The 14866-nt window shown below is 35.8% G+C and overlaps 2 protein-coding genes across 2 annotated transcripts; one reads left to right on the top strand and one right to left on the bottom strand.

The window, feature by feature from the left end:
• The first annotated feature begins 1579 nt into the window (after positions 1–1579).
• LOC139117365 (death domain-containing protein CRADD-like) lies at positions 1580–5511 on the top strand. Its single transcript, XM_070680407.1, has 2 exons — positions 1580–1853; positions 3035–5511. The coding sequence occupies exons 1-2, from the start codon at positions 1799–1801 to the stop codon at positions 3319–3321; spliced, it is 342 nt and encodes a 113-aa protein (XP_070536508.1). The 5' UTR covers positions 1580–1798; the 3' UTR covers positions 3322–5511.
• Positions 4205–14783, bottom strand: LOC139117364 (pirin-like). Its single transcript, XM_070680406.1, has 8 exons — positions 14718–14783; positions 11763–11986; positions 10885–11007; positions 10003–10139; positions 9309–9417; positions 8253–8477; positions 7060–7154; positions 4205–6057 (listed from the first exon to the last, which is right to left on the bottom strand). The coding sequence occupies exons 2-8, from the start codon at positions 11887–11889 to the stop codon at positions 5941–5943; spliced, it is 933 nt and encodes a 310-aa protein (XP_070536507.1). The 5' UTR covers positions 11890–11986; positions 14718–14783; the 3' UTR covers positions 4205–5940.
• Positions 14784–14866: the final 83 nt, after the last annotated feature.

Here is a 14866-nt window from a genome sequence, read left to right as displayed (position 1 = left end):
CGGAAAGCAAGAACAAAACTAAATATTGCAAAGAACATTGTTGTTGATGCCTTTACCTGCAGCTGCTGGGGGAAACAGTGTGTTTGTAATATATTTCATGAGAGACCGTATCATCTGAAGATAAAATGTACAAAACTTATCTCTTTCATTTAAGCTATCAAATATAGGATAACACAACTTCATTGCAGAAAAGAGAACTTCTCTATCACTATTATATTTTTTACACTTCATTAAATAGTGAAATTCATCCTCGACGGAAGACTTACAAAACTTACAAAATCTGGATTCAGGCGAAATTCTTGGTTTTGACCTTCCGCCCAACTCTATTTGTAAACAGTGATCAGAAATACGAAATTTTGTGACCAATTTTCTGCAGCTTAAGTTCTTGATATCCAATAAGTAATTTTCTAAACCAAACTTAGTTTAAATTCTCTGTACATTCTGAGCTTATTTCCCTTCCCATGAGTCTTATTATTGTTGTGTAAATCACTGTACCAAGAAACTTGATAATGCTTGTGCAAGTTATTCTGGACAGTTTTAATAGTGGCATTAATGTTACAAACAGCTGACCAAATATTACTCTCGCTAAAAGTATCTAGTATGTTTTGAATGAACTCAAACCACTTTGAATGACATCTTGCAGAAAGATATGCTGAACGTAACAGAATGTCATCACTGAAAACTAACTTGTGCCAATATTTTAACATGTGTTTGACTATGGCAATTTTGATAGGATATCTACCAAGTTCACCTATAATACCTGCCTGAGGAGCATTGTTTCGAAACTCCCAGTAAATATCTGTAAAAAGAAAAGCTAACATCATTTAAGAAATTACTCTTATCATTAACTTCATTCCCCCAAATTTAACATCCATAGGTCAGAATGGAAACAATCAAATGATCAAAAAGATCTAAAGCAACTTTCACAGAAAAATTCCCATTATAGGAAATACCTTTACGAAGACTAAAAGAGCCTTAGTAGCTTTCATCTTAAGATTGTGAAAATTTGCTTTAAATTTGCCATTGGGAGTTATAACAAAACAAAGATAACAATACTCTTTCACAACATCAAGGGCAAGTCCATTATAGGTAATTACAGTACCTTTCAGTAAGTTGTTACTTTTGTTAAAAACCATGACTTTTGACTTCTTTGTACGAAAGCTTCCATTTCAAACAATAAGAGTGTAATTTATCAAGACAACTTTGCAAACGTACTTGAGTTTCTGAAATCAACAGCAGATCATCAGCATATGAAAGACAGTTGATGCGTAATGAATCTAATGTAATGGGGCTGTCCTCACTGGAACCAATCAATACAAATCAAACTTGACTGAGAAGTAAAAAGTCATCATAAATTTCGTAATTCTTTGCTGTAAGCCAATTCGTATTCCTCAGCCGGTATGAAATAAGTTTGACTCAGCCATCGTAAAAAGCGTTCAAGAAATTTAAACCTCTCTCTCTCTCTCTCTCTCTCTCTCTGCGTCCTCGCATGACCTCTCCGCTCTGTTCAGCATTTCACCGCAAGATGGCGCTGTTGATATTGCTAGCAAGTTGTCAGCTAGTTGCTAATGAGGTCAATATTTACATATGAATAGCCCCAGTTGGCAACCCTAGCGTCAACAGTAACTGAGGACTTAACTCCTAACAATTCAGTTTCTAATCGTACACTGTGGCGTTCTTAGACGTTAATTTGTCGGCAAACACAGGTCTATTCAGAGTTGCCAAAAGGACTGTTTGTCCAGGCTTTATCTGAGACGAAGTTTCGTGTACGTTCTTCGAAACTTTCGAAAAGGCTGCAATGTCGAGTTGTGGAGGAAGATTAGCTGGCGGTGCGTCAATATATGACGAACAAGGTACAGTTGGAAAAAATGAGTTGCTTCCGCGCACATTCCGTGCCGTTATATTCTATTTCCCCATAACTAAAATCATTATGACACTGTACCTGCAGTACTTAAATTGCTCGACATAAAGTTATTATTTATGGGTTTGTGTAGCTCGACAACCAACCGAACATGCAGCATGCCTGCATGAACTCAACATAAAAAATTCCTTGCAAGTTGACCTGCATTCACTACTCCATTAAAAGCTTTTCGTACAAAAATATTTCTTTCACATTCCAGTTGATGATGATGGTGATGCTTGTGGCGTAATGGTAAAATTATTTTTTACCAAAGGCCACATTGACTATCAAAACATGTATGTAAATTAGACTAATTTCGGTAGGAACACTATTGTAATTTAATTAACTGGTTGTGTGTATGACAAAACGACAGCACTTAATTATTTATCGTATATGTCTGCACACACAGTTCCTCTAACAGACTGAGGTCAGGATGTGTTTGATTACATTGTGTGTTGGTCATCGGGTATTAAATTCTTTTTTCAAGGATTTGCAACCGCAATTTCTCTAGTGTACAAGTTTACCGAGAGGTAGAAAAATGTTTGATGAAATGCATTCTTATATCGCGATCATAATACATGTATACCTGATAAAATTAACATGTATGTATGCATGGATTTATAAACCTTTACTCTTGACCTTTGTGAATTGAAATCTCCAAGTCTGGCAACAAAATTGTGGCAGAAATTTATTTTCCAATGTCAAAGTTTCATTTTCATTAGTAAATCCTCCATCTCAAATTAAACATTATGGAAGGGCAGTGTACCCAATAATTTTTAAATCTTCTGAATTCATCATAATTTCTTGATATTTTCATGAATCATCCCTGGTACCAATTAAGAAATGCAATTAGTGTCATTTCTTCGAATTAAACAGCATATTTTTGAGTCAATTTTGGCACATCAAGTTGGCTAAAGAGGGCATGCTTGAGGCGAGCTTGAGTGACACCCGCAGTCACTGACTGCATATTGAAATCTGAATGCTCGTAAGTTTGTAAGGTGTCTCATAATACAAGAGTCCAACTGATCACTCTTTGAGAAAAGACCAATTTTACATCCAGATTGTATTTGAACTACGACCCACGTTCATTTATGTGTTTATGTCATACAAAAATCCCTTCTTTTCTGTTTCCAGGGCTGTTATGTGATCGCAAGATTATTACCTTAGCAACACTGATTGGCAACAGGTATCCAGAGTTAGGTCGTGAACTTGGAATGAGTGAAGAACAGATGATGCATATCAAGATGATCGCCCCCGACAACCTGCAACATCAAGTGTACAACATGTTAGTTGCATGGAGAGCCAGAGACGGACAGGCAGCGGATATGAACACACTGAATAATGCTTTGAAAAGACTTGGTTGGATATCCGTCTATACACAAATTCCAAACACACCAGATAACTTCTATCCAGTCATATAGTGTTTCCTATGGACAATAAATAATTACATGTAACACAGAGACTCGGGAAATTCTGTGGAAGTAATGGCTGTGTAACCCAGTGTTTCATCCAGGATGGCATCAACAGGGGGGATTTCCCCCCTTTACCAGAAAATTTAGGGGGGATCTCACCAGTTCATGTGTTCTACTTGTATCTCTAAGGTGTGACTGGCAACATTTCATGGGGGGCTGGTCCCCCCTTGACAAATTACTAGGGGGTGCCAACATGTCACCAGAGGGGGAATCCTCCCATCCCCCTCTCTGGATGAAACACTGGTAACCTGAAGTGGGAACTTATATTGACCAAGTCACTTCTTCTATTCAGGATATTTCATATACAAAACTTTTTATTTCAGAAACAGATCTGTGGCTGGAGTGAAAACTCTTTGAACTTCAAAAAGCATTTATGCAACTTGCATCCACTCTTGTAAAATGCTTCGATTTTTCCAAAAATGGTTGTCATGGCTTGGGATTCCCATTTAGCCAATGTGTTTATCTGGGACATGATAAATATTATTGTCAAAATCAATGTCACTTTGAAACTGGCAGCCACATGTTTCAATGATCTATTCTTATCACATATCTGCTGGTGCTTCTAGAGAAAGGCAGAAAGAGACTACAGTTGCCAGAATACTGTTGTAAGACAGCATTAAATGAGGGCCAATGTGCAGCTGCTGAGAAAGTCATATCTGATTGGTAGATTTTTAATTATTTACAGCAACTTAAAAAGTGCTGACAAATGTAGGGGATTGGCTGTTTGAACATTTTTGTAAGCTATAACCTTCTGAGGTGCTGCACATTGCAAATTTTAATAGGGAAAGCCATGGTCAAGGCCAAGGTTGAAAGATGAGTCTGCCTAAAGTACTAAAATTGTGTAAGCTTTATTTTCTTTCTAAAATAATATTTTTGTGAAAACTTGTACACTTAGGGAGAAATTCTTCAGTGAATATGAATAAAGTTCATTGCCATGGATACAAAACAAAAAGACTTGAGAAAATTATTACATGGTAAAATCCACACAAAAAGGTGTGAAATCGATCACTTTTTCTTTCCCTGAATAACATTTTGTTGAATTTTACAGGCAATTATCAGATATCATCTATTCTCTCCACTGTGGAAAGCAAACTTTTTGAAAAAGTTTCCATTATAAAAAATTCACAACAGTTTCTCCTGCAATACACTGGGAATGTATTAAAAAACATTTCATTCATGTGAAAAAGTGTTCTCTTACAGTTATTGCTTCATCCTTTCACCCAACTTTTAAAAGAAAACAAGGTTATACCAAACTACCAAACTTCAGTAATGAATGAGTTAAAGGCCAAAGAGATGCATCTATCTTTGTAATTTGTCAACATCAAACTATTTTGGAATATTTCTTACACAGTCTTTGAATTTTACACATTCAATGAAAGAACCTTTCACAGCATTACAGCAACGTTCACTTGCGGTAGAACTGGAGAGTACATTTGACAGTTTTCACTTCATTTTAAATTTCCTGCCATTTTCAAAAACATATCACATTACAAAGAAAACAGAATACACAAGTGGAGGACATTCATTGCCATGGCCATACATACCAACGGATGACAACGTATTGCTTCTTTGAAGTTCCGATGTATAGATCACCATGTTCACAATGTTTTGACTGTTTGCATGGAGGCAGCAATATTTGAGAGGGGCATCCATAAATTTGTTTACCTTGATCAAACTAGCACATACAGCTCCATTCTGTTGTTACAAATACTAATATACACATTTTACAATAAGAGTATTTACATGAGCTTTATTAAGTTTAGGGTAAAATTATGAAAATAAGCATCTAGCTGTGGCTCAAAGGATTTAAAACTTCGAAATGTCCAACCATTTTGACATAGCAATATGGTAAAACAACAATTGAAATTGTGTGATATAAACACTTAAATAGCTGCTAATTCTATTTGAATACTTTCTGTCACCTTAAATAAAACATACAGTGTTTATGTCTAGGTTTTCTGAAAAACTTGAATTTTACAATGTCACCAGGTCAACATGTCAAGATGCAAATTTCATTTTTCTTTCAATTGATGTTTAAATGTCCAGGCATCAAGACTGTGTAATTCTTGAGAATACACTTATATGTTTAATCCATGTACTATTTACTAGTCAGCGTTAAAAAATGTTAATCTAATGCAATATATGTTAATCTAATGCAATATATGTATATTAGCGTACTGATCTTCAACTTATACCAGTGGTATAGATGGAATAATGCTATACCCCAGTATAATACCCACGGACATGTATGAAACCTTTCAAAGTGTCTGTTTCAATGCACCACTTAACCTGCATTGCACTATGTAAATAAAATGATGACATAATTGTTGAAAACATTCGACACTCTTATCAAACGTGAATGACATAGTTGTTCTGAAGCAAAAAACACCTCAAAGTAAGACTGTGTTATTGCAAGTGTGGTAAATGGCATTAGAGTAAAGGCAAACTCTACTAGACATTAATTATGCCTGCAGCATGTGCCTTTCAACTTGACAATACTTGGTTTGATGATTTCATTTTCAGTCTGAGGACTGACAGACATCCACCCTGTTTGGTAGAATAATTCTTTCATTGAGACCACGTTCCTGTTTCCTTCTGTTTCTGTTTGGCTGCTTCTGTTTGTTGGTATCTCATCTCACTTCCAGCTATCTTTCCCAGCATTCCAGAGTGGTAGTCCTTGATAGCCTGGACAATGACAAAGTCAAGGTTAGAGTCGCAAACTTTTCAAAGATAGTTTTTATATGGGCCAGAGGATGTGTACATCTTTTCTATGGACTGTGACATCCTCAAAATCATTGCAATTAATCTCACACCCCCTCAGCTCCCTCCACAAACGTTCAGAAGAGTGAAATCCGACAATGAAATGATGATTTGCACTTTCCCAAGACACAATAAATTGCTGAAAGAGATTGCTGGAAGTTAAAATGATGACAGCTTTTTGATTAACACATCATATGAACGATGATGGAGAATTACACATATACACACGTTCAATGGTTATAACTGTGGCACATATGCGATGCATTAATTTATGATAATCAAAATAAAGCTAAACCAAAAAGTCCCTCCCCTGAACGCCATGGGATTTGTTTGCCATGGGCATGATTTCATTATCTACCTCAGACTTGTAAATAGACTAAACAAAGAATCACAAAATATGACATTTTTTAGTATGCACATAAATTTAATGAAAAAAGATGGAAACCTTTGATAATTTGATGATTGGTTAAATGTCAAACCTGACGATGCCAACAATGACAGAGAGATTGCATTTTACATCAGATGATAGCTTGCAATGTGTAGCATCTCAGGAGACAGTAACTGGAGTTCGGAAGGTGATTTGGGAAGCTACAATGCAGATATTACTCTTCCAATGTCCAATGGATGAGTTTATTAAAGCGGCTGCTATTGAGTGGTTGCAGTCACTGTATCATAAATATGCGTCCATTCAAAGTGATACTGCGTGCATTACAATCAAGGTCTTTGCAAGTAGCTATATGATCATTTGATGGGTCAATCTAAAATAGAAGATAAACCTTCCCTGACAAATTGCCAACTCTGTTTTTAGCTGATACCATGCACTGATCAGTTGTTGCTTAGGTTATACTAAAAAGCTTATCTCAAAATGAGATATGATGGCACGTTTTTTATGTATTATCATTTTCAAAATGTTAGATCTTGTCCTACCTGTTGTATCTGTTCCTTTGTGTTCATCACAAATGGACCGTGGTGTACAACAGGTTCATTGAGTGGCTGTCCGGCTATCAGCAGAATATCACAACCTATACAGGATAAGTTATATGAATGAGATATACGTGTACATTTATCTGTATTTTTACCTTTATCCATGTTGCCCCATTTACTGTACAGTATTAGTGGTGACATTTTACACTAAACCTTAGAATACATGCATGAAGGTTCTAGGACTCTTCCAAACAAGGGATTCTCTGCCAGAAAAAACTGAGCTTGTAATCCAATTCAAAGTATACTGGGTATATATTTTTTAAAGCCAAGATATTGGCAAATGCTGTGATTTGTATTTTGCTATCATAATCATTGTTTACATAGGGATTGTGTGACAATCATTGCACAACCTCATTGGTATTCATCTTCCCTGTACAGAAATGTGGTGTTTCCTGTCAAAACTTGTACCAACAATTGACAACATAATGAACTCGACAAATGTGACATAGATTTCTTTTATTTGTCCCTTTTTTTGTTACGGACTCTGAAAGGTATTAGGAATCAATCACCTGCAGTCAGAAAATTATCATATCATAGAAAACTATCTGTTTAATGGAGCCTCAAATAGAAGTCGCAGATACACTTTGCAAGATTGATACAACGTCTTGTGATCTTGCACATTTCATTCAACAGGAAACACTGCAGCATTTGTACACGGGAAGGAATGATGCAATTTCCACTAGAGGTGGTTTAAAATTTACTGTTGTGTGATCTTAATGTATAAACAATGATTACAAAATACTAACCACAGCATCCACCAATATCTAGGTTTTAAGAAATTATATACTTTAATGGAGTGATAGCTCAGTTGTTTGCCAAGAATTCATTGTTCAGAAAAACATAAACTGGTCCTGGAACCTTAATATCATTGATTATAGGGTGTTCCCACACTACACTTGCTACTGGCCTATCTTGATACAATGTATTGCCAACACCAAAATTTGAAGGATTTCTTGAAACAGTACATTATGGTGACAAAATACTTAAAAGGGGTATGTTGAACCTTTTGCTATTCATGTCATTAGAGTTACTCTCATGTTCAGTAAAGCCCTGTTGAAATATACAGACTGCAATATCATTTTCACTTCGCGAAACAATGTGTCTTGGTCAAAGGTCAACCGTCTCCATGTACCTACTTTGATCATCTGCAGCCTTCATTGTGAACTTTGACCCTTCTGTCAAGACTCCAACTTGGCCCATCTTGGCAGGTTTGAGGTCATGACCAAGGTACCCTGAACCCCCTCTGACATATGCAAATCCATTGAATGATTCATGAACTTCCTGGGTGAAGCTGGCGCCCGGCTCAAGATGGATGTCTAGATACATCATTGGAGAACGTGTCTCTATCACTGCTTGGGTACCTGTATTGATTAGAATATAAATACATCTTACAGCCATAACTTTGCTTTGGTGTGTTGTAACATCTAAATTTCAGTTACCATTGAGTTCATTTTTGCCAGACAATGGACTAACTCTTGTTTCTATTCTCCAATTTTGGAAAGCGTTTTCTAATAAAAATTTTCACTATCTGTAGATGCAGCTGAAAATACGTTCTATGAACTTTTTCCTGGCCACCAATCAATGATAGGCTTGTACCCACCGTATTTGAAAAAAGGTTTCACTATCATGAGTTACAGAAATGAACTTACATATAGTTTTGACAGCCAGCCTGTAAATATGCACATATGCAAAAAACTTCCTTGAGAAGTAAGCCGCTCCTATTCAAGATGGATTAGGTAATCCACAGACGTGACTGTGATCCACAGAGAGTACTAGAAACTATGCTGGAATTATTTTGCACTGCTACAGATATTTATAAAGATACATGAAGTTCTATGTCACTAGAATGGCAAAACATGATAATCCTGCCTTATGCAAGATGTTGCTATATCTCAAAGCATTTGTCAGGACCCGTCCCTCTATTTAATGCCACATTTTTCAAGCTTACCAGGTACAATTGAACCTGGCAGTGAGTATGGAAAATATATTTCTCTCTGGTATTAATTATAAGATCACTTTTGCTTTTTCCAAAGAACCGTCACCAACAAGAAGACAGATTTTGCATTATTCCTTTCAGTGTTATGCGATGATTCACATTAAATTGCTTATTACCGTGGTTGAGCAACAAATGAACATTTCATTTGCAGTTTCTGAGTTTTTGAACTTGTGTGTGATTGATAACAACATCGTACCTAGTGATGTACCGGCAATAACTTTAACTTTAGCTTTACCATCTGGTGTTTTTACCACGGGGATCTTCTCAGCTGGCGTGTCTTGGTAACGAGGTGAAACAAACTTATCCTGAAATTTACATATATGTGTACTTCCTGAGTTAGTATAGTAATATTTTGATTTTCAGAATTCAGCATATTTTGGGGAACATGAAGTTTCTCTTACTATCATCAGCATCATCATTCAAATTATATTGATTAAAACCCTATGCTCTTATCTGTACCTTCATTTAGAAAGTTTAAGATCTGAAATTTTCACCAAACAAATTTTAGCCCTGTTTTGTCACATCGAATATATATATATATATATATATAATATATATATATATATATATATATATATATATATATATATATATATATATATATATATATATTATATATATATATATATATATATATATATATATATATATATATATATATATATATATATATATATATATATATATATATATATAAGATTTTTTTTTGTTTTCTTGGACAGTTGCACACAATAGATTTCCATGTACCGGTACTACCCGTACGTTTGGAATTTCCACTAACTGATTACATCATTTGTGAATTAACTTGACAACAATTCAAAACCAGCCCTCCAAAAATATAAACTTGACCTTCCATTCAAATAACATCAACTTCACAAGTATTATTTTACCGTTGATCGCAAGTTGACCCAGAGTTGTGTTGCTTCCATACGACCGCCATTTTTGATCATGTCTTCACCAGGCATCTCACTGTGAACAACACCACTGCCAGCCGTCATCCATTGAACCCAACCAGATTTCAAATGACCTGAGATATACCGAGATTAGAAATTCTTGATCAGTGTAATTCTTCTCACTGCAGTTTAAGGCTTATGTCTTTGGTGTATAACAAATACTATTCCCATGTATTTATGATACTACGTCATGTTAAAATACCGTACAGTGTATGTATATGACTTTGCTTTTGGATATCTAGCAGTTTTTATGAAAGATATGCATCTGCGGGGATGGACAAGGGATGTGGAGATTAGCCAGCAGTCGGCAAAAACAACAGGCTGACATATTTTTTTTTAAGCTAACATTTACCAGCTGTGAAAATATCACTTTAATGAAAAATTGTGGACATTTTAAATATGCAAACTTAATATACTCATTCACAACTCGCAACTTTCTATACTTTTATTTTTGCCACATGTAACAAAAATTTTCAACATCCCTGTTCTGCTTATGACAGTGCTCCTGAAAATGTCCATACTTACAAGATAGCAAGCATAAAATTTCCCTATCTACCGTATAAACATCCACCAGAAAGTGTATACTGGTACATTTACCAGAGAATTACAAAACACCGACAAAACAGACATCATATCATGTCACATTCCTTCCAATATGCATTTGTGTGAACAATTTAGATGCAATTTGAATTTTTGAAACAGTTTGAAAAATTTTCATGAGAACAATGAAAGGATGGTACCCTGGTACATGGTTTTTGCACAAGGATTTTTGACTGAAATTACAATTTCTCTGTACACTGGTAAATGTATTAGCCTTACCCTCATTTCCAACAGAATCTTTATGATGGAGGCTGCCCTCTATGATGTAAGACACAGTTTCAAATCCACGGTGGGGATGGTCAGGGGCACCAATAGCTTCACCTGGTTTGTGATCAACTGGCCCTAGAAGTAAGGTGATAATACAAGATAAATATTAGGGCTTTGCTGTGATTTGACATGAAAATAAGCCTGAGGAGGTGGGGTAACTACCTCATTTAGTGTCCCTTCTCTGTTTTACAATAATTTCACAGGCCCATATGGTGTCAGAATGGGGATAATGAAGGAATGTGATTGTTATTGGTTCTTCTTGATCATCCTACCCTGGTCTAAGGTTGGGGAGTGTGGTAGACATTAACTGTTGCATTACACACTTCAGATGCATAAACATTTTCTTGTTATACTCACAAATAAACTAACTGGAAAAGGAAAACTTGAATTATGCAATACCAGTATCCTGTATCATGATTGCATTGTATGTCACTCATTTTGAATATATTATAAATTTTCTGTGATATGGTAACACTTCTTTTACAGCCCTGAAGATCAGTGCAATATGCAAAGTCTGTTGTTACTGTCAATATTCCTATTAGTAGAGGTGGCTTACTTTATTGAATATTTTCTTATCCATCTTTTAATGACGAAACAGTTCATGTTCATGTTCCAGGGTTTTTATGAAGGGATTTTGAAGGGTGAGCCACCCCTCTGTGTTTTGAGAAATCTATTCATATGTTAATACCTAACAAAAGAATACATTTTCACAACAAAAGAACATGCAAATTATGCATTGTTATGTAAATTACCAACCCCTCTGTTTTCAATGCTGTGGAGGACACTGTTTTTGTATTATGTTGAGTAAATGAAACAGAAACCTAACTTACCTACATGATCTAGCAATATAAATGGATCAACCATTTTGATTTTCCCTCCTATGGGTCTCCTCACTAAGAAACCACCTCCCTCACGTTGCTGATGAGCTGTTACAACCTCCTTCACTGATCTCTCCATGGTTGTTATGGTGATTCCCGACAAAGCCTGTTTCAGGAATGGTTCTATTCTGAGCAACTCAGAACAGTAAAGATGTCTGTATACGGACCATTCAATTCTGAAATGAAATTCAAAGTTTTGATGGGGACATAATAGAAAACTTTACAACCTCAGTTGTCTTTTTTATGGTTTTCAGCATGGAATGTAGATGATAAAATGGAGATATTTCTATTGAAAAATATTCCAACTATAAATACAGTTAATGTATCTTCTGGTGATTTATGGGATGTATTTGTTTACATTTGTGTGGTCTGCTCTCAAATTTACTAGTGGAGTTGAAACTGTGAGAGTATTTGGTTCGATAATGCTATGCTTGTATATGTCAGGTGAAGTAATTGATATCATTGATGAATGAAATCAAGTCAAAATGAAAATTCAATAATGCATGGTTATTCACAGAATACAAGGATTTATGTCTGAGTACATCATATGGCAGAGGTTTTGTTCGAGACGTGTAGGACAATACCAAAAGCACACAATGTACAGGGACATAAATCCCTGGTATTTTGTGAACCTTATTAAAATATGCCTTTTTTAGTCAAATTTTATGAGAAAAATTGGACAATTATAGTGTTTAGAATGCCTGGTACTATAATGTGACATGTAATGACATGCACACTAGGAACGTGTTCAGTGCATCCACTAAGTGTAAGAGAACAAAAATTAAATACACAAAATGGATTGTAACATGAAGAAACTGTAGTTCAGTAGAATCATTAAATTCAAAGCTGTTTACTTGCCATCATTGACTTCCTGACTTTGTGACCATTCGATGTACATTTTTTTAAATTGTGAATCATACCTTGTTGTCCCTATGTTTACATGAAAATGTTGAGGTCAAAGGTCAAATAGCATATAACAACATAGCTCAAAGTTACTGGATTCTATAACAATGTTATCGTTCCCTATGTCCACTGATACTGAAATTTAACTTTTGCTGAAACTCTACTGGTTTACAGATGTAGTTGTTTAATAATAAACATATAACATGCCACATGCTCATTCCGTGTTGTGATTCACCAGAATTGGTGAAAAAATAGACATGTCTAGTCCCCATTGAATCAACAAAAGTGATGCCAGAGGGTATTTTTACAAGACTATTTCCCTAGGGATTTAGTTTTTGGCCAAAAGTACCTGGTGAATGTGACCATATGTGTAGTATTGTCTGCAGCTTTGAAACAATGGCAGGTGACTTGAACATCATGAGCCCCCTGGATCATGAGCGACTCGGCCAAGCCTCTCTCTAAATCAGTAAGATTTTCCATTCCAACAGTGTAGGACCTTGAACAACTCATCAACTACAAAGATTCAAGTGCAACCAAGGACGTTGCTAGGTGTGCTTGGAATATTTTTGTGAAAAAATTAGTAAATTACTGTTACTCAGTACTGTGAAAAATCGCCAAGTAAACTTGTCACAATGGATTGTTGCATAATATCAAACCTCATTAAGAACTATAACATAAAACAACATGAACATGCGGCGTGTTATAAAACACCTATAACCTGGTCTTTATTTGGGCTATGGCACCTGTTCATATCCCTCGTGGCAGTGCCCATTACCAGAAACACATCGCTATATCCTTCAGCCCACACCCTCGGGGAATAACGATGTGTTTCTAGTAATGCATGACCCTATAGCCCTCATGACCAGGTATTAGATGTATGTTATATCGCCAAAGGATAATATAGCAAGGGACAAAATACTGGGTACTGTAGAAATTGGAGAAAACTTGAACTTGGTATATAAAATTTACAATATCGGAACTTGAAACCTTGGAACTACTAATTTCCAAACAAGTGTCCCCTAGAACTACCACTTATAATTCACGTGTCATGCTGTGTATGGCGTGTGTGTCGGCCCCTGGGTGTTGGCTCCATGCACACTTTTAGACTTTTCAAAACAATAGTCAGTGAACATGTCTCAACCTGGTAAAATTTGATCAATAATGATCGATTAATCATCAACTGTAATTTATTCATGCTAAATCTTCTTTGGCTATCGAGGATGATAATGTAGAGAGCAGACAAGGGGATTGTATATCTGTTGTCTCTCATTTGTTTTACACTGTCAGCAGTTTTATACATTTCAGGTCAAAAGTGCTTTCATGCACTGTCACTAGTGTCAGTGTGTTGCCGAGCTGACTGGATGGAGAGCAGGACAGATGATATTACGACATTTATTATTTGTTTGCCGACATAGTAAATGATATAATTTAAAATTTAATAGCCCTAAAATAGTTCCTAATAGTTCCTAAAAGCAGACTACTGGATGTTTTCTTTTGAATACAATTTTTCAGAAATGGTTGTTCACTGTGACTACCACAAAAACATTGAATTTATCGAGCCCTGTATAAAGTTCAGTTATAGGAGGACCATGGAGTTTTTTTCAGTTTGGCCATTCAACATAAATAATTTTTTACCTCAACGATTGCAGTCAATTCAAGTGACGACGCAATGCCGATAGTATTATTAAAGTTGTTTATCGACGCATTGCATCGATCCAATCATAAAATTGAATATTGCACATTTGTCATGCTACTGCATTACGTAAGCGATGGATCCTGCTTATCATGTCAGGAATAGCTTTCACTGCCAGGAACTCGTACACTGTACAGTACCGTTTGTGTCTACACTACAGCCTATCACATCATATGAAGCCAGCGAGAGATAGCCATTTCATCTTTTCTTGTAGTGTAAATTTGACAATCTCATGAGAATAGGAATGGATTTTCGTTGGCCAAATCGTTTTACATCCGCAAACTGTTTCGTCAGAGTTTACAAACACTCACCTGACCAGCCCACCACCTCATCATGACGAATCTTGTTGACACAGTTTTCTCATAGCTATCGTAAGCGGCGCTATATAAATGGACGAAATCATTTTATTCAAGGAACGAATGAAACAGGAATAGCATAAATGTTTGACATATAATACTTA

This window comes from Ptychodera flava, chromosome 18 (genome assembly GCF_041260155.1).
Source record: "Ptychodera flava strain L36383 chromosome 18, AS_Pfla_20210202, whole genome shotgun sequence".
Taxonomy (NCBI): Eukaryota; Metazoa; Hemichordata; class Enteropneusta; family Ptychoderidae; genus Ptychodera; species Ptychodera flava.
This window is presented reverse-complemented; position numbering and strand designations above follow the sequence as displayed.

Bases quoted from the DNA above. Each gene is read 5' to 3' on its own strand.
- LOC139117365 (XM_070680407.1), top strand. From the start codon at position 1,799: ATGTCGAGTTGTGGAGGAAGATTAGCTGGCGGTGCGTCAATATATGAC. The intron at 1,854-3,034 runs GTACAGTTGGAA...TTCTGTTTCCAG, and splicing joins GTCAATATATGACGAACAAG to GGCTGTTATGTGATCGCAAG.
- LOC139117364 (XM_070680406.1), bottom strand. From the start codon at position 11,889: ATGGAGAGATCAGTGAAGGAGGTTGTAACAGCTCATCAGCAACGTGAG. The intron at 7,155-8,252 runs GTAGGTACATGG...TATCCTGTATAG, and splicing joins GAAGGCTGCAGATGATCAAA to GTTGTGATATTCTGCTGATA. The intron at 6,058-7,059 runs GTAGGACAAGAT...GTCATTGTCCAG, and splicing joins CAAAGGAACAGATACAACAG to GCTATCAAGGACTACCACTC.